The sequence below is a fragment of the Schistocerca serialis genome, chromosome 7 (assembly GCF_023864345.2).
Source record: "Schistocerca serialis cubense isolate TAMUIC-IGC-003099 chromosome 7, iqSchSeri2.2, whole genome shotgun sequence".
In the NCBI taxonomy this organism is placed as follows: Eukaryota; Metazoa; Arthropoda; class Insecta; order Orthoptera; family Acrididae; genus Schistocerca; species Schistocerca serialis.
The window spans coordinates 387,785,900-387,810,259 of NC_064644.1; the positions used below are offsets into that span (position 1 = coordinate 387,785,900).

General features: G+C 40.4%; 1 protein-coding gene across 2 annotated transcripts in view; it reads left to right on the forward strand.

Annotated features, from left to right (window-relative positions):
* Positions 1-2,375, forward strand: part of LOC126412053 (LIRP) — a 239,342-nt gene extending 236,967 nt beyond the window's left edge. For both annotated transcript variants that reach the window (XM_050081433.1, XM_050081432.1), the window contains exon 3: positions 1,744-2,375. In XM_050081433.1, coding sequence (XP_049937390.1) covers positions 1,744-1,967 — 224 coding nt within the window. In that variant the 3' untranslated portion in view covers positions 1,968-2,375. The remainder of the gene's footprint in view (positions 1-1,743) is intronic.
* The last annotated feature ends 21,985 nt before the right edge of the window (positions 2,376-24,360 follow it).

The window sequence follows — 24,360 nt, forward strand, 5'->3', positions numbered from 1 at the left end:
TTTCAGCAGGATAATGCACGACCTCATGTTGCAGGTCCTGTACGGGCCTTTCTGGATACAGAAAATGTTCGACTGCTGCCCTGGCCAGCACATTCTCCAGATCTCTCACCAACTGAGAACGTCTGGTCAATGGTGCCCGAGCAACTGGCTCGTCACAATACTCCAGTCACTAGTCTTAATGAACTGTGGTATCGTGTTGAAGCTGCATGGGCAGCTGTACCTGTACACGCCATCCAAACTCCGTTTGACTCAATGCCCAGGCTTATCAATGCCGTTATTACTGCCAGAGGTGGTTGTTCTGGGTACTGATTTCTCAGGATCTATGCACCCAAATTGCGTGAAAGTGTAATCACATGTCAGTTCTAGTTTAATATATTTGTCCAATGAATACCCGTTTATCATCTGCATTTCTTCTTGCTGTAGCAATTGTAATGGCCAGTAGTGTAGTTACCTGACCCGTATCCGTTGTTTTTCTGTCTCCCATCTGGTGTTTATTTTGTCAAATTGGGCGTTATTTTTTTCCATTTGCGGCGTTTTTTCTACTAAATTCAGTTTTTTGTTTTTTACGTAATTCGATGTCTTTTTTTACCAAATTCATTGCTTTTTTGCGGGATTTGGTGTTTTTTTCACCAAATTCGATATCGATGTCTTGCCAAATTCCCTGTTGCAGTTTGCCATATTCAGTTGTTTTTTGTCGTATTCGCTGTTATTTGGCAGGTTCGATGCGGTTTTTTTTCCAGTTTCGGTGCCATTTTCGTCGTCACATCGAAGTTCATTAACCGGAAACTGAACAGTCATTTTAAGATTATACAAGAACATAATTAAAAATGCAAGTCTCTTTTTTTATTGGGTTTCGGGTCGCTGCCATTCAGCTATCTCTGTAACGAAAAGACGATATGATCGCATACTAGAGACGATTTTCTTGTCAGTTACGACGATACGAACGTAAGAACAACACAAGGCCCAGTTCTCGAGCGGAGAAAATCTACGACCTGGCCAGGAATAGAACCGTTTCGGTTGGCAAGTAGCTGCGCTGACCCCGCAGCTACCAAATCGGACAAAATCCACTCGTGACATTCAACAGCTGTCAGTTGTGAATATCGTTTCGAGGAGACGCGAGTACTAGCGGCCACAAGCGGATATTACGAAAGGCTCTACAGGGAGGCAACCGAAATCGCTAAACATCCTAATAATTTCAATCGAAAGGAGGAGGGCGTGAAATTAAACGGTATAATGATGCCGGTGTTAAAGAATATGTGTACCAGTCGTCCACTACTGGGTGATGGCAACGGCGACCGACGGCAACGGACAGCGGCCAATTGCACTGACGTTTTCAAAACACGTGACGTCACGCCGCGGCGCGGGAGCGCGTGGAGACGGAATTTAGCAGCAGTCAGTAGCGAGCCAGTGGGTGTGTTGGACCATCCATCGAGCTAAGACGCCTTGAAGATGGCTCCCGCAGACGGGGACGAAACGTTGGGAATTGACACAGAATTCATTAACCGACCACGGTATAACAGCCCCGATAATTGTAATGGACATATCAGTAAACTGTCGTCCTCAGATTTTAAACATTTTTACGCGGCAAAATTATAGATTCCACGATACCTCGTAAAGATTCGCCTTATTTCCGTAAAAACCGCTAATCTCGCGTTATCTTTTCCGTGAAATTTCCTTGTTAGTTACTGTAGGGTAAGGCACTAGGTGGACACGGGTTGTGATGGTGACGCGGTCGTGTTGCAGATGTGTCGGACGCAGAGTCTGAAGACAACTACTGGAGCGGGCAGTCGGCCGACGAGGAGGTGGAGGCGCCGGCGCTGCCGCCGTACCCCGTGCTGGCGCGGCCGAGCGCGGGCGGCCTGCTGACGGCCGCCGTCTTCCGGCGGCGCACGCGCGGCGTCTTCGACGAGTGCTGCCGCAAGAGCTGCAGCATCAGCGAGCTGCAGACGTACTGCGGCCGCCGGTAGTCGCCGCCACCGTCGCCGTTCCACCGCCGTGCCGTGCGCCACTTATTTATTGTCCCTGCACGCCGGGGCGGGCCAGACCGCGAGGTCAGCTGCCGGCGGCAGAGGGGCCGGCCGAAGCCGCGCTCGCCTCTCGAGGGGGCGCCCGCGCTTCCGATCAGTATTATTCTTCTTATTTCGCATTTGTTTTTACTGCAAATTGTATACGTTTCATGTGATTCGTAAGACGAAAGTTGGTACAAAAAAAGCGTTCAAAACTCGTGAAAATAAACTTACATGTGCACAATAAAAAAAAATGTTCTGTATGTTTCTTACCTCTCCTGTTCCCTGACTTTTGTACAGCGTGATTTACACTTCTGTTTTGATATTGATTTCTCTGATTTTCCATGAATAAATAAATAAATAAATCTTCGCTGCCTCTCCGCTCTTAATACATGCGCTTGATGATGATGATGAAGTCCCATACTTCTTTACAGAGCGTAGGGGAACGGCGCGCCTTACGAGGCAAGGTCCTAGTGGAGGTGGTTTGCCATTGCCTTCCTCCGACCGTAATGGGGATTAATGATGATGATGAAGACGACGCAACACCCAGTCATCTCGAGACAGGAAAAATTCCTGACCCCGCCGGGATTGGAAGACGGGAACCCGTGCTCGGGAAGCGAGAACGCTACCGCGAGACCACGAACTGCGGACAGTACATGCACTTACAGGGTGCCAATTATTGAATTATATGAAAAATCGTAAATCAGTTGCAATCTCTGGGATGCACACACTTTATTCAACACGTAAACGTCACTACAGATATTCGGATTCAGGTTGTGACACGTTCGATATGCCTGCCAGCACTGGCGATGATGTGGCGCAGACGAATAGTGAAATTCTGCATGGCCCGCTGAAGTGTCCGAACATCGATGCTATAGATGACGTCCTGATCTGCTGAATGGCTTTTCTCAACTCAGCAATGGTTTTGGGGTTAATGCTCTACACTTTGTCTTTAATATAGCCCCATAAAAAGGAGCCGGCCGGTGTGGCCGAGCGGTTCTAGGTGCTTCAGTCTGGAACCGTGCGACTGCTACGGTCGCAGGTTCGAATCCTGCCTCGGGCATGGATACGTATGATGTCCTTAGGTTAGCTAGGTTTAAGTAGTTCTAAGTTCTAGGGGACTGATGACCTCAGATGTTAAGTCCCATAGTGCTCAGGGCCATAAAAAGGAGTCGCATGTGTTCTGATCCGGAGAATATGGCAGCCAATCGAGGCCCATGCCAGTGGCCTTTGGATACCACACAGTCAGAATGCGGTCCGCAGAGTGCTCCTCCAGGGCATCAAACGCTTACTTCGATGGGGTCGAGCTCCGTCTTGCATGAACCACATCTTTTCGAAAGCAGCGTCACTTTGGATAACAGGGGTGAACTCATCTTCCGAAACCTTCACGTGCTGTTCGATGGTCACCTTGCCAACAAGGAATATTACACCGATTATCCCGTCACAGGACATTCCACACCACACCGTCACCCATTGAGGGAGAAGAGACTTCTGGATCGCGAACTGCGGATTCTCAGTCCCCCAAATGCGCCATTGCTTATTGACGAACCCACCCAAATGAAAGTGGGCTTCACTACTAAATATATACTAAGATGGTACCATCTTAGTATATATACATAGTTAAGGCTCACCGGCCACTTGACCATCTTCTTCTTCTGTGCGAATGCACAAACAATGCCCGAACTCTTACGGGAATCGGCAACGCGCCGCGAGTAATGAGTATAATGGGCGGGGGCACTACGAATGTAGTGCGGGACAATACGTTGAGAATGTGGGTTTCGCGGGAGGGGTGCCAGAGATAAATCCCTGCGGTCGCGTTATCCTCTGTGTCCTCGGTGGCTCAGATGGAAAGAGCGTCTGCTATGTAAGCAGGAGATCCCGGGTTCGAGTCTCGGTCGGGGCACACATTTTCATCTGTCCCCGTTGGCGTATGTCAACGCCTGAAAGCAGCTAAGGGTGTTCATTTCATTGTAATTTCACTGCTAAACCAAAGTGCATGCGCATACTAATTCCCATCATACCCCGTGGCCAACCGTGCAGTTTGAACGTCCTAATGCAAACCATTCAGAAGTAATGACGATTTTATTTCATATCTTTCAATAATTGTCACTCTGTATTAAGCACTTTCTAAGAAAAACAGTTGTTTGAATATAACGGTTGAATACTGCAACACAACTATTAAAGTAAATCTTGTGCAGTAGCTCTGCCTGAAACCACACTGTTAAAATACTCTGAGCGAACTCTATTCCCATTAACATGAATAAACTCCACAATGACTCATTAAAACATAGCACAAAGTCATGACATTGATGCAACTTATTTTTTCGTTCATTACAAAAAATGGGAGTGTAGCCAGAGTTTATAAAGTACCAGCGACCCTCCTCCGCTACACATGGGTAGCACAAGCTATCCACAACTGGACACTTGATTATATGAATAATACGTAGTGATATACACAAAGTCTCCTCATGAATCAGTCTACCTATTAGTGAAACCTTTTCAAAATCAGTACAGTAGTTCCTGGGATTAGCATTCACACACAGACACAAAAACGCGGCAGGGATCTTTAATTTATAGTATGTACAGAGTTTGGTCAAGCATCGCTGCTCTCTGGGGTTGCGGCAGCTGTTTAGTTTACTGCTTTTCCGCCGGATACCGCCTCCTCTCGAGCTGAGCAGCTCGTATCTCCCATCATTAACACGAGATGTCACTCCAAACGTCAACCAAATATGGAACAAAGAATGTTTACAGGTAACCAATGTAAAAATAAAACATAATATTTACGCAAATAACCAAGAGAACACACTCATAATTACTACAGGCCATAAATTACGTACACAAACCTTCCTCATGGATCACTATATGTTAAACAGTACCAGAATCCCTACAGCAGTTCATGAGATTAGCCTGAACATCAGAGAGACCAACGATTCAGGGGACTTTAATTTATAATGCGAATATATTTGCACTTTGTTGCACTCATTTTGAAGCGAGAAGCATCTGAACTGTTCGGGAACATCAGTTTCAATGTCTCTCCATAATTTGAACATGAATCCAATGAAAACTTACTGTTTACATCATTCAAAGCCCAAATTGCTACGGCTTTTGTAAAATTGACTCTTGTACGAAATGAGTGAACTATTCGTCGAGCACGTTTTGGCATATAAGCACCAACTGTCTCAGTTCTTGCTTGAAATTTCAGTTCTTGCTTCTATCTTACTGGTTGGTTGGGTTTCTATTTTACTTGTACTAGCAACTTTCATTTCTTTCTTTTGGGGACCTGTAAAGGCAAAAAATGTTTTTTAGCGAAAACTAGTCCTCTTTCATTTTAAGAAAACTCATATGAGCTTTTCTTCTAGAATGGTATGCTACAACTTGATGATCCATGTTGGATGATACATTTTTTTTATGTTGCAGTAAGCTTGCAGACTAGTATGTCCTTTTCTAAACCAGCCAACAAATTTGAGGTTGATTTCAGACTCTAATCATCGTCCACTGAAAACGATTTTCTTTGATGATAGTTTCGTAACATATTTGAAGAATTTTGCTTTATTAAATGAGAAAGACAAGTCTAACCATACGGTAGCTGGTTCCCTCTGAAGTTTCTCCCAGGAAAGCTAGTGCTCTAACGATCTCATGCGGTAAAGCGAATGATTTGTGGCCTTGGAGCCGAAACGAAACACATCTGTTGAAATTTTACTTTCCTATTCGCTGAGGTATTATGTTTTCAACCATATAAAATAAGAACTTCATACACTGCAAGACTTTGTCATAACGATGAAAACGATAACAATTATGTTAATAATTGATACACAACTTTAAAATATACTTCGTTTCACAAATTATAACAAATATAATGAAGATAAATGTACGAAAAACGAAAAATACAAAAATCCGCAAGCATAAGTTTCCTCCAAAGTGTCACTGGAAGGAAAGAGCATAGAACAGGTAAAATCTTTTCCACACTTGGGGACTTTAGCACTGGAATACGGAAGCTGTGTCGAGGAAACAAGTAAGATGTCTATACGAAAAGAATATGCCAAGTTTAATGACAGTAAAAAGTATTTAGTGTTTTTTCTGGAGTTTATTACTAATGGTAGTGCATCGCGGACTGTTTGTAAGAAAGATTAACAATTCTTGTATAGTTTTAAAATGAGATTGTGGTGTGAAAATTTTTTAAATCGAAACAGAGTGACAGAATGCAAAGAATTGCGTCAAAAATGTGCCGGGAATAATAAGAATAAGGAAAACATCTTGAAGAAATTCTTGCTGCGTGGCATCATCAAACGGAAGATTGCAAGAAAGAGAAATGAAGCAGTAGGCATAAATGTTTCATAAGATTAAACAATGAAGTTACAAGTAAATTAAATGAAATGGGAAACTTCCAAGCGATCTCCGCAGTAAAATTTGCTACAGAAGAAGAAAAAGAAACTAGATGGCAAAGGAAGGACGAAAGGAAGGTTTCTACCTTGGGCTTTTAGTAGCAATCATCTCAGCATTTATCTGGAGTAATTTGGAGAAGCTATGAAAAAGAATACCCAGGATTTCTTTAGTAAGTAAATAAACTGCAATTTGATTTCATTTGATATGTTAGAGCTGGAGGACTCTGTCACAATTTGAAGCTTTTAAAAGTATCTGCACAAACATTGAGAAAATGCGACGTTCCTGCGCGTATCAGAATCGGCCCGTTGCTTACCTCCGTGGATATCCATCGTTATGTTTCTATACGTATCTGCAAGGACGGGTCTTCATTTATGATGGTTATGCTAGTAATTATATTGTCAAATACTCTACCACTGAGTAATACCCCATCATACATACTCTGCTGGCCAACGAAAACGAACCCCAAGAAGGACCAGAGATATTACAGACAAATTAAATTGGGAGATAACACCTTGCACAAAGACCACATGACTGGGAATACGGCCCCATGTGAAGTGAATAAGATGATGAAACCACTGTTGAGTGTTGTCACCATTACTGGCTATAACTGCTACTACACATCTCGGCATTGAATCAAAGAGTATCTGAAATGTTGTTGGGGTATAGTCCATGCTGTTTCCACGTATTGCCAAAGTTGACGTGGTATAGAAGCAGGTAGTGTAACCCGGGCCAATCGTCGCAGGTCATCGACCAGACGTTTTCGATAGGTCAGAGATCGGGAGAACGACGAGGCCAAGGCATTAATGCAATCCAATGAGCGACGAAGTCTTAAACATTGCCTGCTACGTGTGGTCGCGCACTATTGTGTTGCAATATGGCCGTCGGCTAGCTCAACACTTAAGACATATAACGCTGGCTGGTTAGTCTACCGGCGATGCGTACTACGGACTGCGGGAGTGGAATCCCGTACCACCCCAAACCGTCATACCGCGTGCAGGACCACTAAGGAGCAGAACGACGAAGTGTAAGGCAACGGTTCAACAGTCTCTCACCATGATGTCTCCAGACTCTAATCCGACCATCGTGGTGGTGCACGCACAGTCGGGATTCGTCGATAAAAACAATGTCAACTGGGTCCCCTGTTTCAGGAACCTAGGCAAATATTTTTGTAAACCACATTGAACAGATCATTTTCACAAAAATAGTAGCAAAAGAATACGACATATTATATGGGTTCAGGTATATGGATGACATCCTTTGCTTAATAGATGAACCACAAACAAAAATTGAAAAACTACATACTGACATCAACAAGATACACAAAATATAAAATTCACAATTGAAAGAGAACAGAACAACCAGATTAACTTTCAGACTATAACAATAAAAAAACAAAGCAATAAGTATATGTTTGAAATTTACCATAAAACCACAGCAACGGACATTATCATTCCCCAATCCTAGAACCACCCACACGCACAAAAGCAAGCAGCACTTCGACACATGCTCCATAGACTCAACACAGCACCACTCACCAAAGAAAGCTACCGAAAAGAACTGGACACAATAATGCAGCTAGAATAAAATAATAGTTACAATAATAGCACAGTCACAAAGCTAAACAACAAAATTAAAAGTAAAATAAAAGTAGAAAGCACCAAACCACAGACAACAACACAACAGAACCAAACACAAAAATGCAGTCCCATAACGACTACACAGGATAATCAGAAAAGATGAAAGAAAACACAAGATGGTACACAATGACAGTCAAACACAAACTCATCCATAAAATCACCATCATTTTCAAAAGACAGGGAATAAACATAGCATACACAACAGACAATTCTGTACAAAAATACATCCCAAAACCGACAAAAACAGAGGCATATACCAGAAAGCAGGTATATATCAAATACAGTGTAACACTTGTGAAGGCAGCTACATAGGTCAAACAGGTAGAACAAAAGAATGGCTCCAAGCACTATGGGACTTAACATCTGAGGTCATCAGCCCCCTAGACTTAGAACTACTTAAACCTAACTAACACAAGGACATCACACACATCCCTGCCCGAGGCAGGATTCGAACCTGCGACCGTAGCGGTCGCGCGGTCCCAGACTGTAGCGCCTGGAATCGCTAGGCTACCCCGGCCGGCAGGCACAAACGCTTGTAGCGTTGACCCAGTAGTAAACGCTGAAACGGATGCCTTGCGGACAGTCAACTCTGCTGCAAAAGAGTCCAATGGTACTTGCGGACATTCCTCGTTGCGCAGAAGACCGATTTTGTTGTGATATGGTTCGTAGCAGACCGATCCATCACAACCATGCGCACAATATGCCTGCCACCAGTTTGTGGTAGTTCCCCACTTGATAGACCACAAGTGTCTTATATCAAATTGCTTGTCTCGTTTCTCTACACCACCGTGATAAGTTGTAAACAAATATCGTTTACAATACGTACAGGGTGTTATGTAACAATACTGACTGATTTTAGAGGGTATTTTGAGGAAGAAGTTGAGAATACGAACTCTTGTCTGGAAAAATCGTCCAATGACACTACAAAACGCCGTAGTTATAGACGTTGGTGCCTGCCACCTGGGCCACGCCTCACGCAGCAAATGTGACTGTACACTGTCCGACCCTAAGTAGAACGTCTCACAATGTTGTTTGTTATTCAGTAACCGGCATCGCAACTGATGGTCACGATCGCTAGTCGAAAAGATGGAGCTAGCTGCTGCGTAAACAGCCCTTATCGCCTACGAAAGCAATGCTGTGTTGCCTTGGTGTGTGACTCTTTCGGACATGGATTTCCATCCGAAATTAATTTTTCTCCTGCATGCTGAAATACACTTGAGATTGTAGAGGGTTCCAGGAGAAAAATAAAGTGCGGATAAAAACCTGCATCCAAAACCGTCATCCACCGCCTATCCCTTTGATGCCCTGTAACGTCATTGGATGACTTTTTTTGTCAAGGGTTCCTGTGGTCATTTTATTCCTCAAGACACCTTCCATAAGCCGCTGATGTTTGTCGGTGTAATTTTGTAACATCCTGTATACAGGGTGGTCCACTGATAGTGACCGGGCCAAATATCCACGAAATAAGCGTCAAACGAAAAACTACAAAGAACGAAACTTGTCTAGCTCGAAGGGGGAAACCAAATGGCGCTATGTTTGGCATGCTAGATGGCGCTGCCATATGTCAAACGGATATCAACTGCGTTATTTTAAAAATAGGAACCCCCATTTTTTATTAAATATTCGTGTAGTACGTAAAGAAATATGTTTGTTTTAGTAGGACCACTTTTTTCGCTTTGTGATAGATGATGCTGTAATAGTCACAAAGATATGGCTCACAATTCTAGACGAACAGTTGGTAACAGGTAGGTTTTTTTAAATTAAAATACAGAACATTGGTACGTTTGAACATTTTATTTCGGTTGTTCCAATGTGATACAAGTACCCTTGTGAATTTATCTTTTCTGAGAACGCATGCTGTTACAGCGTGATTACCTGTAAATACCACATTAATGCAATAAATGCTCAAAATGATGTCCGTCAATCTCAATGCATTTGGCAATTCCTCTCAACAGTGAGTAGTTCGCCTTCTGTAATGTTCGCACATGTGTTGACAATGTGCTGACGCATGTTGTCAGGCATTGCCGTTGGATCACGGTAGCAAATATCCTTGAACTTTCCCCACAGAAAGAAATCCGGGGACGTCATCATTTGTTGCAGGTCGTGGTTGACATTTCACATGTGGCTGAACACTTCGTGTTTCCTTAAATAACATAACTATCCGGCGAACGGTCCGGACACTTGGATGATGTCGTCCAGGATACCAAGCAGCATACATAGCACACGCCCGTTGGGCATTTTGATCACAACAGCCATACATCAACACGATATCGACCTTTTCCGAAATTGGTAAACGGTCCATTTTAATACGGGTAATGTATCACGAAGCAAATACCGTCCGCAATGGAGGAGTGTTACGTGATACCACGTACTTTTACGTTTGTGACTATTACAGCGCCATCTATCACAAAGCGGAAAAAGTGGTCCAACTAAAACATTCATATTTCTTTACGTACTACACGAATATGTAATAAAAAATGGGGGTTCCTATTTAAATAAACGCAGTTGATATCCGTTTGACGTATGGCAACGCCATCTAGAAGGCCAACCATAGCGCCATCTGGTTTCCCCCTTCAAGCTATACGAGTTTCGTTCTTTGTAGTTTTTTCGTTTGATGTTTATTTCGTGAGATATTTGGCCCGGTCACTATCAATGGACCACCGTGTATACTGAGCAGATATCAACAGTTCTCAAACTTCCTAATTTCATTTATGGGGAAAATGTTTTTGCCCTACTGACAAGAAAACTTGCTGGCGCCCCTGGCCAGGTGTCAGACATGCACAATGCTAGTGGAGATTCTGCTGTCTTATGGCGATCACAATAGCTTCACTCCCTTCAGGATTACCAGATTCTAATCTTGTTTGTCAAAGACGTGGCTCACTTCAAACGTGCATCACCATGTACAATTTGAACAATTCTTTTTGACCTCTAGGCTTCATAGCTCTGAAGTGGTAGATTGGCAGACTTTAGGACATTATTTTTATTTGCCTGACCACTACCAGACATTGATATCTGTCAACCTTGCCTTCTACCCATAATGTAGTGAATTTTAGCTGTTGATTTGTTTCTTTCATTTGTTTCAAAATGAGTGTTGCAGCAGTTCATGGACTCCTTTGAGAAGAATGTGACATAAATGGCCTGATCTGCTAGTTAATTTCATACAGTTAACCAACTACTGGTATATTTTGTTCTCATGCTTTATTTTGATTGAGAAAGTGCATGTGACAAAATATTTGCAGTGTAGAGGATGTGGTTTTTGCAATGAAGATCCGTGATGAAAATAATTGTACAGTATAAGCTTACATTTTGTCTACAGAATCATACACTGAATAAAATTACCACCACACCCATGTGTCAAAATTACCATGCCTTACACTGCTATGTGAAGGAGCCATTGTGTGTGAAGCAAGTATGTCTTTCCCATTAAGCAGTGTAAAAACCCATAGGGATTTCCCAACCACCAAACACCTTACCACTCTTTCTTTACATACATCCAAAAACAGGAGATTTCAGACGATTTTGCAAACATGTATTGAAACAGCAGGTCTGAAAACGTTTATGATTTACTTATAGATTCTCTTGGGAACATATCCATTATGGTATCAAATTACTTACATATTCTAGCTGAGAGCTATAATGGAAGCAGAGACTTCTGTTATAGTATGGGTTTTTATTTGGCAACATAAATATTTATTTCTGGGTACATGCTGTTTCCATGTGCATTTGTGAACAAACCTATTGAACATCAAATTGCCCATATCCTTATTTTATTATAAAACTTATTACGTCATCTTGGTACAGTGCATAAAGACAAGAACCATGGTTTTACAAAATTATACGATTTAAGTAAATTTTTAGCCACTAAAGCCTGTTACTAAACACTGTACAAGTACAAAACCATTTGATTTGCTATAGAAACCATATCATGTAAAATGAAAGTATAGCAAATGAAAGAAAATGAAACTTGTACATTATGACAATGGATAATACAGGGTGACATACATTTAAGCAGTGACAACTGTGTGAAATGTCATGTACAGCACAGCAGTTACAGGTGAACAGGTGACTTTCATCATTTATAATGAATTATCTTGAGATGAATATTGTGTTGTTAACAATGTGGATATTGAAAATATGTGATATGATCAATAATGAATAAAAATAATGTATACCTAAGAACAGTTTATGGTTTTTTAGATGAAACCTTGATTAAGTTCAGTTCTTGAGCAAGTAAAAAACCCGCCCCAAATCTAAAGCACTCCCTGAATTAAGTGATGGAAACATTTTCAGTCAAAATCAAGTTAAGTAATGTTGTTTAATTTTAGATAAATTTAATAAAATAATTCTATTTGCATTTTTTAAAATACGTTTTCACAATACTTCTCTCTTCTTGAAGAACATGGTACGTGCATAACTCACATTCAGAGCAAGTGTGTGCAGTCAGTAAATAATGATTTCATTAACTTTCTGGAGGTCTTCTTGATGGTGTTCAATGAATGCTTTCCTTTTATAACTATAAAAATCTAAGAGGGGATTATGGATAACGAAGAGTATTCAGATTTCAAGCGTGAGGAAAAGAGAATTTCATATGGAGACAAAAGCCAATCTAGACCCAGCATTCTTAAATTATGTAAAGCAATATAAAAAAAATCTTCAATAAAGTAGTCAGACAAGCCAAAAAATTGGCAAATAATAATTAAATTTCAAATGCTAAAAGTAAGTCTAAGGCATTAAAATAGGCATCAAAAAAGGCAGAAAAACAAAACTCGAACTAGTAGTTGCAGGTGAAACTGTTTTGGAACATACGCAGATCTATGAAGCTTTTAACAAGCACTTCACAAATCCATGTAAAACTGTATTCTCACTACAACCAACTGATATATAAAAATATATAGATATATATATATTTGTGTGCCTATCGACCTGCCAGCGCTTTTGTTTGGTAAGTCTCATCATCTTTGTTTATATATATATATAATCCCGGGAGCGGAAAGACTTACCTTAGGGGGAAAAAAGGACGGGTATACACTCGCACACACACACATATCCATCCGCACATACACAGACACAAGCAGACATTTGTAAAGGCAAAGAGTTTTTGCCTTTTATATATATATATATATATATATATATATATATATATATATATATATATATATATATATATATATATATATATATAATAGAGGGAAATATTCCACATGGGAAAAATGTATCTAAAAAAAAAGATTCTGTAACTTACCAAATGAAAGCATTGGTACGTTGATATAAACAATAACAATAACAAACACAAATTTCAAGCTTTCGCAACCCACGGTTGCTTCATCAGGAAAGAGGGAAGGAGAGGGAAAGACGAAAAGATGTGGGTTTTAAGGGAGAGGGTAAGTGGTTATTCCAATCCCGGGAGCGGAAAGACTTACGTTGGGGGAAATAGGGACAGGTATACACTCGCACACACACACATATCCATCCGCACATAACAGACACAAGCAGACATACAGTATGTAAAGGCAAAGAGTTTGGGTAGAGATGTCAGTCGAGGCGGAAGTACAGAGGCAAAGATGTTATTGAATGACAGGTGAGATATGAGTGGAGGCAACTTGAAATTAGCGGAAGTTGAGACCTGGTGGGTAACGGGAAGAGAGGATATACTGAAGGGCAAGTTCCCATCCCCGGAGTTCTGATAGGTTGGTGTCAGTGGGAAGTATCCAGATAACCCGGACGGTGTAGCGCTGTGCCAAGATGTGCTGGCCGTGCATCAAGGCATGTTTATAGTATGAAAGCTTTCATGACCGGGTGACATATCTTCTGGTAAACCTTCCGGAATGTAAGGTCGTGGTCCATGAAACTCTTCAGCTCCTAATGTTTCGTCCAGAGCTGCGCTGGACATCTTCAGAGGGGTGTTTCTCCTCCGGTGAGTCTTGTCGGAGGAGAAACACCCCTCTGAATATGTCCAGTGCAGCTCTGGACGAAACGTTAGGAGCTGAAGAGTTTCATGGACCACGACCTTACATCCCGGAAGGTTTACCAGAAGGTAAGGCATGTTTAGCCACAGGGTGATCCTCATTACCAGCAAACACTGTCTGCCTGTGTCCGTTCATGCGAATGGACAGTTTGTTGCTGGTCATTCCCACATAGAAAGCTTCACAGTGTAGGCAGGACAGTTGGTAAATCACATGGGTGCTATCACACGTGGCTCTGCCTTTGATCTTGTGCACCTTCCGGGTTACAGGACTGGAGTAGGTGGTGGTGGGAGGATGCATGGAACAGGTTTTACACCGGGGGCGGTTACAAAGGTAGGAGCCAGAGGGTAGAGAAGGTGGTTTGTGGATTACATAGGGATGAACCAAGAGGTTACGAAGGTTAGGTGGATGGCAGAAAGACACTCTTGGCGGAGTGGGGAGGATTTCGTAAAGGATGGATCTCATTTCAGGGCAGGATTTGAGGAAGTCGTATCCCTGCTGGAGAGTCACATTCAGAGTCTGATCCAGTCCCGGAACGTATCCCGTCACAAGTGGGGCACTTTGGGATTCTTCTGTGGAAGGTTCTGGATTTGGGGGGATGAGGAAGTGGCTCTGGTTATTTGCTTCTGTACCAGGTCAGGAGGGTAGTTGCGGGATACGAAAGCTATTTTCAGGTTGTTGGTGTAATGGTTCAGGGATTCAGGACTGGAGCAGATTCGTTTGCCATGAAGACCTAGGCTGCAGGGAAGGGACCGTTTGATATGCAATGGATGGCAGCTGTCATAATGCAGGTACTGTTGCTTGTTGGTGGGTTTGATGTAGACGGATGTGTGAAGCTGGCCATTGGACAGATGGAGGTCAACGTCGAGGAGAGTGGCATGGGATTTGGAGTAGGACCAGATGAATCTGATGGAACCAAAGGTGTTGAGGTTGGAGAGGAAATTCTGGAGTTCTTCTTCACTGTGAGTCCAGATCATGAAGATGTCATCAATAAATCTATGCCAAACTTTGGGTTGGCAGGCCTGGGTAACCAAGAAGGCTTCCTCTAAGCGAACCATAAATAGGTTGGCGTATGAGGGGGCCATCCTGTTACCCATGGCTGTTCCCTTTAATTGTTGGTATGTCTAGCCTTCGAAAGTGAAGAAGTTGTAAGTTAGGATGAAGCTGGCTAAGGTAATGAGGAAAGAGGTTTCAGGTAGGGTGGCAGGTGATCGGCATGAAGGGAAGTGCTCCATCGCAGCGAGGCCCTGGACATGTGGGATATTTGTGTATCAATGGCATCAATGGTTACAGGGATGGTTTCCAGGGGTAACAGATTGGGTAAGGATTCCAGGTGTTCGAGAAAGTGGTTGGTGTCTTTGATGAAGGATGAGAGACTGCATGTAATGGTTTGCAGGTGTTGATCTACGTAGGCAGAGATACGTTCTGTGGGGGCTTGGTAACCAGCTAAAATTGGGTGGCCGGGATAATTGGGTTTGTGAATTTTAGGAAGTAGGTAGAAGGTAGGGGTGTGGGGTGTCGGTGCGGTCAGGAGGTTGATGGGGTCAGGTGAAAGGTTTTGTAGGGGGCCTAAGGTTCTGAGGATTCCTTTAAGCTCCACCTGGATATCAGGAATGGAATTACCTTGGCAAACTTTGTATGTAGTGTTGTCTGAAACCTGATGCAGTCCCTCAGCCACATACTCCCGATGATCAAGTACCACGGTCGTGGAACCCTTGTCCGCTGGAAGAATGACGATGGATCGGTCAGCTTTCAGATCACGGATAGCCTGGGCTTCAGCTGTGGTGATGTTGGGAATAAGATTAAGGTTTTTCAAGAAGGATTGAGAGGCAAGGCTGGAAGTGAGAAATTCCTGGAAGGTTTGGAGAGGGTGATTTTGAGGAAGAGGAGGTGGATTCCGCTGTGACGGAGGACGGAACTGTTCCAGGCAGGGTTCAATTTGGATAGTGTCTTGAGGAGTTGGATCATTAGGAGTAGGATCAGGGTTATTTTTCTTCATGGCAAAGTGATATTTCCAGCAGAGAGTACGAGTGTAGGACAGTAAATCTTTGACGAGGGCTGTTTGGTTGAATCTGGGAGTAGGGCTGAAGGTGAGGCCTTTGGATAGGACAGCTGTCACCCATTCCATATCTAATGGTCCCTTCCCTACAGCTTTGGTCTTCGTGGCAAACGAGTCTGCTCCAGTCCTGAATCCCTGAACCATTACACCAACAACCTGAAAACAGCTTTCACATCCCGCAACTACCCTCCCGACCTGGACATTTTACAAATGTCTGCTTGTGTCTGTATATGTGTGGATGGATATGTGTGTGTGTGTGCAAGTGTATACCTGTCCTTTTTTTCCACTAAGGTAAGTCTTTCCGCTCCTGGGGATTGGAATGACTCCTTACCCTCTCCCTTAAAACCCACATCCTTTCGTCTTTCCCTCTCCTTCCCTCTTTCCTGATGAAGCAACCATGGGTTGCGAAAGCTTGAATTTTGTGTGTGTGTTTGTGTTTGTTTGTGTGTCTATCAACATGCCAACACTTTCGTTTGGTAAGTTACATCATCTTTGTTTTTAGATATATTTCTCCCACGTAGAATGTTTCCCTCTATTATAGTCTAATATTTGCATTGTTATAAGTAGAATAATAGAATTACCAGTCAAAAAAGTCATGTGTCATGCTTATTTTGTGTCAATAATTAGATATAGTATAATTTTCTGGGGATCGTAGAAAACAAAATTAGAGAGAGTCTTTAGGTTACTGGACAAAAAAATCATTAGGGCCATGGCAGGTGCAGAAAAAAGACAATCATGCAGACCTCTGTTCAAGGCCCCTGATCTTATGACTGTTCCTGGTCTTTATATCTATGAGACAATTACATTTTCTAAACAAAACCTAACTTTTTGAGAATAACCTGTTTAAGCATGATTATCAAACAAGAAACAAATCTCTGTATAAGTTACCAGCTCATAGGCTAAAACTGCTGAAGATGATGCCTTATTATTGGGGTATGAGGCTGAGAAATAAAGTCTGTGAAAAATTGAAAAATTATGAATCAGAAGAATTTGGTCTTCATATAAAAAAGAATCTGACAAGTAAATATTATTAAAGTGTAGAAGAATTTATGACTGATTGTCACAAATAATTATGACTGGTGTTTAATTTTATTCTATTTCATGCTAAAAGGGTACTTTAAGTAGATATTTATTCTTAATTTTACTTTATTGTAAACATGATTATATTAAAACATTTTGTGGTATTTAAAATTACAAAACAGCTGTAAATCATTCTGTATACATACAATTAGAAAGTATCTTTAAACTGACAAGTCACCTATGTCTCAATCATTTGATTGTGCGTGACATGGGATGTGACAATGAAATTTCTATTATATTCTCTTCTATTCTTAATGAACCAGTCACAGAAGTCACTGAAATTCTTTGAGCTGATAATGAGAATTACAAGTACATAGTGAAACATGTGTATCTTATACTTTTTTAGATTGTCAGTACAAAGCATACTCATAGCACTAGTGCTTTGTCAGGAAGATAGCTTGCACTCTGGCACTCTTCCTTTTCCCATGGCTGTGTGCTGTGTCGAACCTACTTTTCTGCTTCTTGCCCCCCCCCCCCCCCCCCCTTCTCTTGGGCTTCAAGACAGTTGCACAACTGATATTTCCTAACTTCCTTCAGTACCAGTACCTCTTCATTAGCTTTCTGATATGTTCAGTGCCACATTTCAAAAGCATAAATTCCCTTCTTCCTTGTGCAATCTGTCATCTATGTTTTACTTTCATGTGAGGCTATATTCCAAGTAAATAGTTTCAGAAAAGAATTCTTAACACTTCAAATTTATATTTGATGTTGCCATATTTCTCTTTTTTGGTAAAGATCCTATAGCAATTAGTAATAGCCTAACTTTGATATCCTCTTTGTTTATGCTATTGTCAGTTATTTGGCTGTCAAAATAGCTAGCTTCATCTATTAGTTTCAACAACTCATTTTCTGTTCTAATTCTCACATTCTAACTGGTTCAAATAGATTCCAATACCGGTAATTTTGTTTAATTTCTATTTATTTACACCTTATACCATCTTTTCAAGACATTATCTACTCCATTCAAACTTCCAAGCTTCTTGCCATCTCTGAGATGATTGTAGCATTTGAAGAGTACATCATTATTGAACTACTGCTCAGACTGGCTACATTAATAATTTGTAAGCTGCTATTTACAATTTTGTGTTAGGTCTACATATGTTTTAGTTTTCAATACCAGAGAAGGAAAGTTGCTACTCACCATATAGCGGAGATGCTGGGTCGTGATATGCACAACAAAAAGATTCACACAATTGTAGCTTTCGGCCATTAAGACCTTTATCATCGGTAGACACACACACAAACACACAAACGCAACTTGCACACACGTCTGCAGTCCCAGAGAACTGAAACCACTCTGGGACTGCAGATGTGTGTGCAAGTTGTATTTACATGACTGTGTGTGTGCATCTATGTATGTGTGTCTACTGCTGACAAAGGCCTTAATGGCTGAAAGATACAATTGTGTGAATCTTTTTGTTGTGCATATCGCGACTCAGCATCTCTGCTATATGGTGAGTTGCAACTTTCCTTCTCTGGTACTGTTACATTCCATCCTGGATTTTCCATTGTTTTATTTATGTTTTAGTTTATTTACTGATGTATATAGGAGATAATATAGGTTGCAGTGAGGAAATGCGTACCAACAACCCATTTCAACAAAGCTAAGTTTTTAGTTTTCGCAAAAATGTCAACACATTTGTGGAAATATTAGTTCTCTCTAACTATGGTTACCATATTCTGAAACCCCAAAATGAAGGCATCCTCAATGGGACTAATAACCACACTTTTAGGACAGTTCTACTCTGAATTTCAATAATAGGGCAGAATAAGGTAACCATTTCTTATGTCATATCACATGTAGCAGCGCTACAATGTTTTTGTTTTAAATAAAAAAGTGGGACTGCAGCAGCTTTTATCTTAAGCTTAGCCTAGGTAATTGGAACTAGATCAGGATGATTTTTGGTTTTAAATAATAAAGTATGATTGACATAAAACAGTGACTATCATGTTCCTATAGAAATCCAGACTAATCCCTTTAACACTGTCGAATGAAGCATTACTAGTACAGTTGTATGTTGCCAAATGGCTATGTCACATACAAAACAAACAAAATAAAAAGAATTACATACATCACACATACTGGTACCAACATTACTCTAGAGCCCATGTCCAATATATATATTTTCCACTTGACTGAATCTTGTTTAATAATTCTTTTTGTTCACACAAATATTTAAAAAAGTCTTTGCAATTCAAATGTCTAAAAGTAAATTTTACCATTGCAATCACTTTAACAGATTCAACTGTCAGCCTATTTCTCTTCTGCGCCCACTTTGCCTGTATGGAGAACAACCTCTTGACATAAACATTATGGGCAGGCACTGCAAAAAGAAATATGTAATTTCATGAAGAAGCAACTGGATGAAGATAATAGACCACTAAAAATAGCTACGTTTATCACGCAAAAATAAACTGGTAAGTGAAAACAGGGGTGGGTGGGATTGGGAACTATTACAGCCAAGGGAGGGGACATCACAGCTATCCCCAAGTTGAAAAGATCAAAATATCTATTTTAAGCTATATAAATCTATATTTTTGGTTGCACTGTTTACTCAGTAACAAATGCTCTCTCTGATCTTGATGTGAAGTTAGTTAGGATGAATAAGATAGTGCCTTATGGTATTGATACTCCTCAGCAAAAACCAGTTAGAATAATTAATGCCTCCAGAACAAATGTTTTTAAGAACAGTTTACAAAAGATGACAGTGGATGTAATTAATAGTGACCCAATTGCTAACATAAAATATAATCTGTTCCTTGATAAAAATCATATAATTATCTGAAGACAGCTTTCTGTATAAGGAAATCAGGAAGGACATTAAACAGCTATGTAAAAAGCTAGGGATCGCTATAGTGGTTACAGTATCTTGTAAAGTGAAAAGGGAAATGTCACCATTGACAGAAACAACTGGAGATCCTGTTGTAGTTGCACACTACAAAATACTACTCAACATTACTACAAAAGATTATAAAAAAGTCAAAGAACATGCACATAATGCCCAAAACCAGTAATTCTAACAACAGAGTTATGGCTATATGGAATGTAGTGAAATGAGACAGAGGACAGCCAGCCACAGAACAGGCTAATATTGCTACTGAACTGAATGGAAGAGCTATAGATGTTGAGTCACAGGTAGAACTTCTGTTCCGCAATCATTTCTTGAATATAGTGGAAACTATAGGGACAAACAGCTCAGGAGACAAAGCACAGCAGTATGTTGAAAAAGCAATTGGCATAAAACGCAATCATAAAATGAAGAAAATTATATACCACCAAAAATAAAAGCTCATATGGGTTTGAGGTGTTTCCAGTAGAGTGCTATAGGTTTGTTCCCATATAATAAGCCCTCTCTTATCTTAAATATGTTATGCATCACTTATTCAAGGTCTTTTTGCAGAGAGATTGAAATATGCCCTTGTCAAATGCTTTTATAAGAAAGGTGATAGGAGAGACGTCAATAACTGCCGATCTGTGTCATTACTGACATCATTTTCCAGAATTTTTGACAAGGTGATGTATTCCTGAATGCTAGCTCATCTTTGCAACAATAATATCTCCTGTAAACAGCAGTTTGGGTTTCAGAAGAGTTGCTCTACCAGGAGTGCCATTTACATTTCCAGTCATCTAATTTTATGAGCATTAAATAAAAAAATTAAATTGTTGGTATTTTTTGTTACTTTCCATGGCATCTGACTGAGTGAATTACAATATTCTCCTATACAAAGAGAGGTTTTATGGTATGGTTGGTATACATAACCAATGGAAACACCACATCTAATCAAAACAATGTAAAATGTTGTTCTTAGTAATTCAAATAATGTAGTCCAGGGACATTATTCTGACTTGGGAGAAAGCAAAAAAAAAAAAAAAGCCGGCCGGAGTGGCCGAGCGGTTCTAGGCACTTCAGTCTGGAACCGCGCAACCACTACGGTCGCAGTGGTTAGTTGGTATTTTTTGTTACTTTCCATGGCATCTGACTGCCTCGGGCATGGGTGTGTGTGATGTCCTTAGGTTAGTTAGGTTTAAGTAGTTCTAAGTTCTAGGGTACTGATAACCTCAGATGTTAAGTCCCATAGTGCTCAGAGCCATCTGAACCATTTTTGAAAGCAAAAATTAGGTTCCCAAAGGCTCTGTCTCAGGTCCACAATTTATCCTCATATATGTAAATGATCTTCCATCTAATATACAACAAGCAGAATTAGTTCTTTTAGCAGATGACAGTAGTTTTGCAATCAATTCAAACACACATTCAGCAACTGAAGAAATGGCAAACACTGTTCTTAAAAGTATCATTGACTGGTTTTCTGTGAGTCATCTCACCTCCCGATTAAAAAAAGACACAACATAGTCTGTTTTGCATGTCAAGGGGCACCACACCAATAACACATGGTAAGAAAATAGTGAATAGGATGGAAATGTCAAAATTCTTAGGTGTACATATTGTTGATCATTTAAACTGGGGAAACACATTTTGGATCTCCTAAAACAACTTAGTTCAGCTACATTTAAACTTGAAATTGTTACAAGTGTTGGGAAGAGACAAATCAGTAAGTGCACATATTTTGCATATTTTCATTCAGTAAAGTCATATGGAATAATTTTCTCTGGTAGCTCATCTTTAAGAGTGCTTAGTAGAAATGGGGTCACAAAGCTGCAACCAAAATTTTGATCACTTACACAATGATGTAAAATATCTTACAGACAGCAAAGTAATATTTGAAAATAAACTGAAAAGTTTGCCCTCAATGACTCCTATTCCGTAGAAAAATTTCTATTATTGTGATGAGTAAAAGGTGATGGGTACTAATTTTTATGTCGGCAAACATTTCCCTATGGGCTCTACCAGTATTTTAGTCTCTTCATTAATTGATGCATAAGATCAAATAAAGTGCTCTTACAAGTCGTGTGAATACTGTGCTTCATAATTTTGCACAGCTTGTATAACACAGTACAGGTGTGTATTTCACAATGCAGTTCCTATCCAATAAACTCAATCTTTAAATCAAGTTAACATTCACCAATCATTTTCATCTTTGAACCTATTCATAATCTGCTATGAGATCATTGCATACATAACCTGAAAGATAAAACATAGACTCAGCTGCACCCAGTGCTATTTAAGCAGTAATTTTCATTTTCTCCCATGACTAAATTACATTACTGAAAGTATTTATGCATAAAAGTGAAATTTAAGCAACCTGTGTAGCGTACATAAAAAAATACCATACACATTTACACCATTACTTGGGCAGTCTGCTCTCAATGAAGAATGAAAAGGACATTAAATTGTGTATTGCAACTGTCATGCAGTAATTTTCATGTAAAACTATTTTATCAAAAGATAAAATGTCTTAGCTGCTAGCTCTCATTGAGCAATCCATAACTAAAGATTGACTTTAGGAATGGATAAGCATGCAAAGTTCCACAAAACTGTCAGAAAATGCAGTCAGTGTGAGGAATGTCAACATTATCTTCATATGGGATGTTTTAATAATCCTATATAAGAATTTATTTCAGTAATTTCTGGAATGCTGTAAATATCACTACCATTACATTATACTGGAGAAAAGAGGTATTAATCTTGAAACTTGTAACTAATTGGGCACTACCACAAGAAGACTTAGCAATTTTGCTATCCATAGTTTACCAGCTCTTTGTTGTTCATGAAGTTTATTATAATGAATACTGGTACAATAATGCAGTTTAAAGTATGATACAAAACTGGATACCTACTATATAACATATTAAATTTAAGAAGTAGATTACAATAAACTTAACAATAATAACACAACAATAAAATCGGTATTAGAACACAGTGTAGTTAAAAAGCAGAGTTGCTGCTATTTTCATGGCACTGAGTTCCAGCTCAGAGAGACACTGTTCAATCACCAGAGAAGTATTCCTTAGTACTGTACAAAGGTTGCTCTTTTAATTTACCCAAAATTTTAGTTTTAAAATTGCTCACTAGTAATGAATGAATAGCCTTAAGTAAAGCATTAAAAAGTCTTAAGGCCATTCTTGGAAAGCTCATACATCATGGCCTATCTGTATGAGGCTCTGTTGTTGAACCTCATTTCTCCTTCCAGTCAGTTTCATCTCAGACCACACAGGTTAAGAGTGAATGCGTCACTTCAGTATTTCAAAGTTCACTGAAAAAGATATATGTTGAAGTACACAGGCCGTTTATCAAAAAACAAAATATTTTCACTTTCTCTGAATTTGCTAAATCATTACAGACCTATCTAAATGATGATATATGTGAAACCTTCTTTATCATCATCATCATCATCATCATCATCCTTCAAAACTGATTATGCCTTTCAGCATTCAGTCTGGAACATAGTCCCCCTTATAAAATTCCTCCATGATCCCCTATTCAGTGCTAACATTGGTGCCTCTTCTGATGTTAAGCCTATTACTTCAAAATCATTCTTAACCGAATCCAGGTACCCTCTCCTTGGTCTACCCCGACTCCTCCTACCCTCTACTGCTGAGCCCATGAGTCTCTTGGATAACCTTGACTCTCCCATGTGTGTAACATGACCCCACCATCTAAGCCTATTCGCCCTGATTTCTTAACAAAAGGGGAAAAATGCAGTTAAAAATAGATAGAAAGCTCAGATTATTTTTTATGAAAACCTTGGTCACAATACTGCCAGGCATGATTAAGACATAAAACACTTCTGAGACCCCCCACCCAAAAAAAAAAAAAAAAAAAAAAATCCCACCACAAGGAATGGACTTTGCCATTGGCAGGGAGACTCGCATGCCTCAGTGATACAGATAGCCGTACCATAGGCGCAATCATAATGGAGGGCTATCTGTTGAGAGGCCAGACAAATGTGTGGTTACTGAGGAGGGGCTGCAGCCTTTTCAGTAGTTGCAAGGGCAACAGTGTGGATGATTGAGTGATCTGGCCTTGTAACATACACCAAAACAGCTTTGTTGCACTGGTACTCCGAACGGCTGAAAGCAAAGGGATACTGCAGTTGTAGTTTTTCCCGAGGACATGCAGATTTACTGTATGGTTAAACGATGATGTGTCCTCTTGGTCCGGGGGTAAAATAGTCCCCCATTTGGATCTCCGGGTAGGAACTACTCAGGAAAATGTCGTTATTGGGTGCAACAAAACTGGAATTCTACAGATTAGAGTGTGGAATATCAGATCCCTTAACCAGGCAGGTAGGTTAGAAAATCTAAAAGGGGAAATGGATAGGTTAAAGTTAGA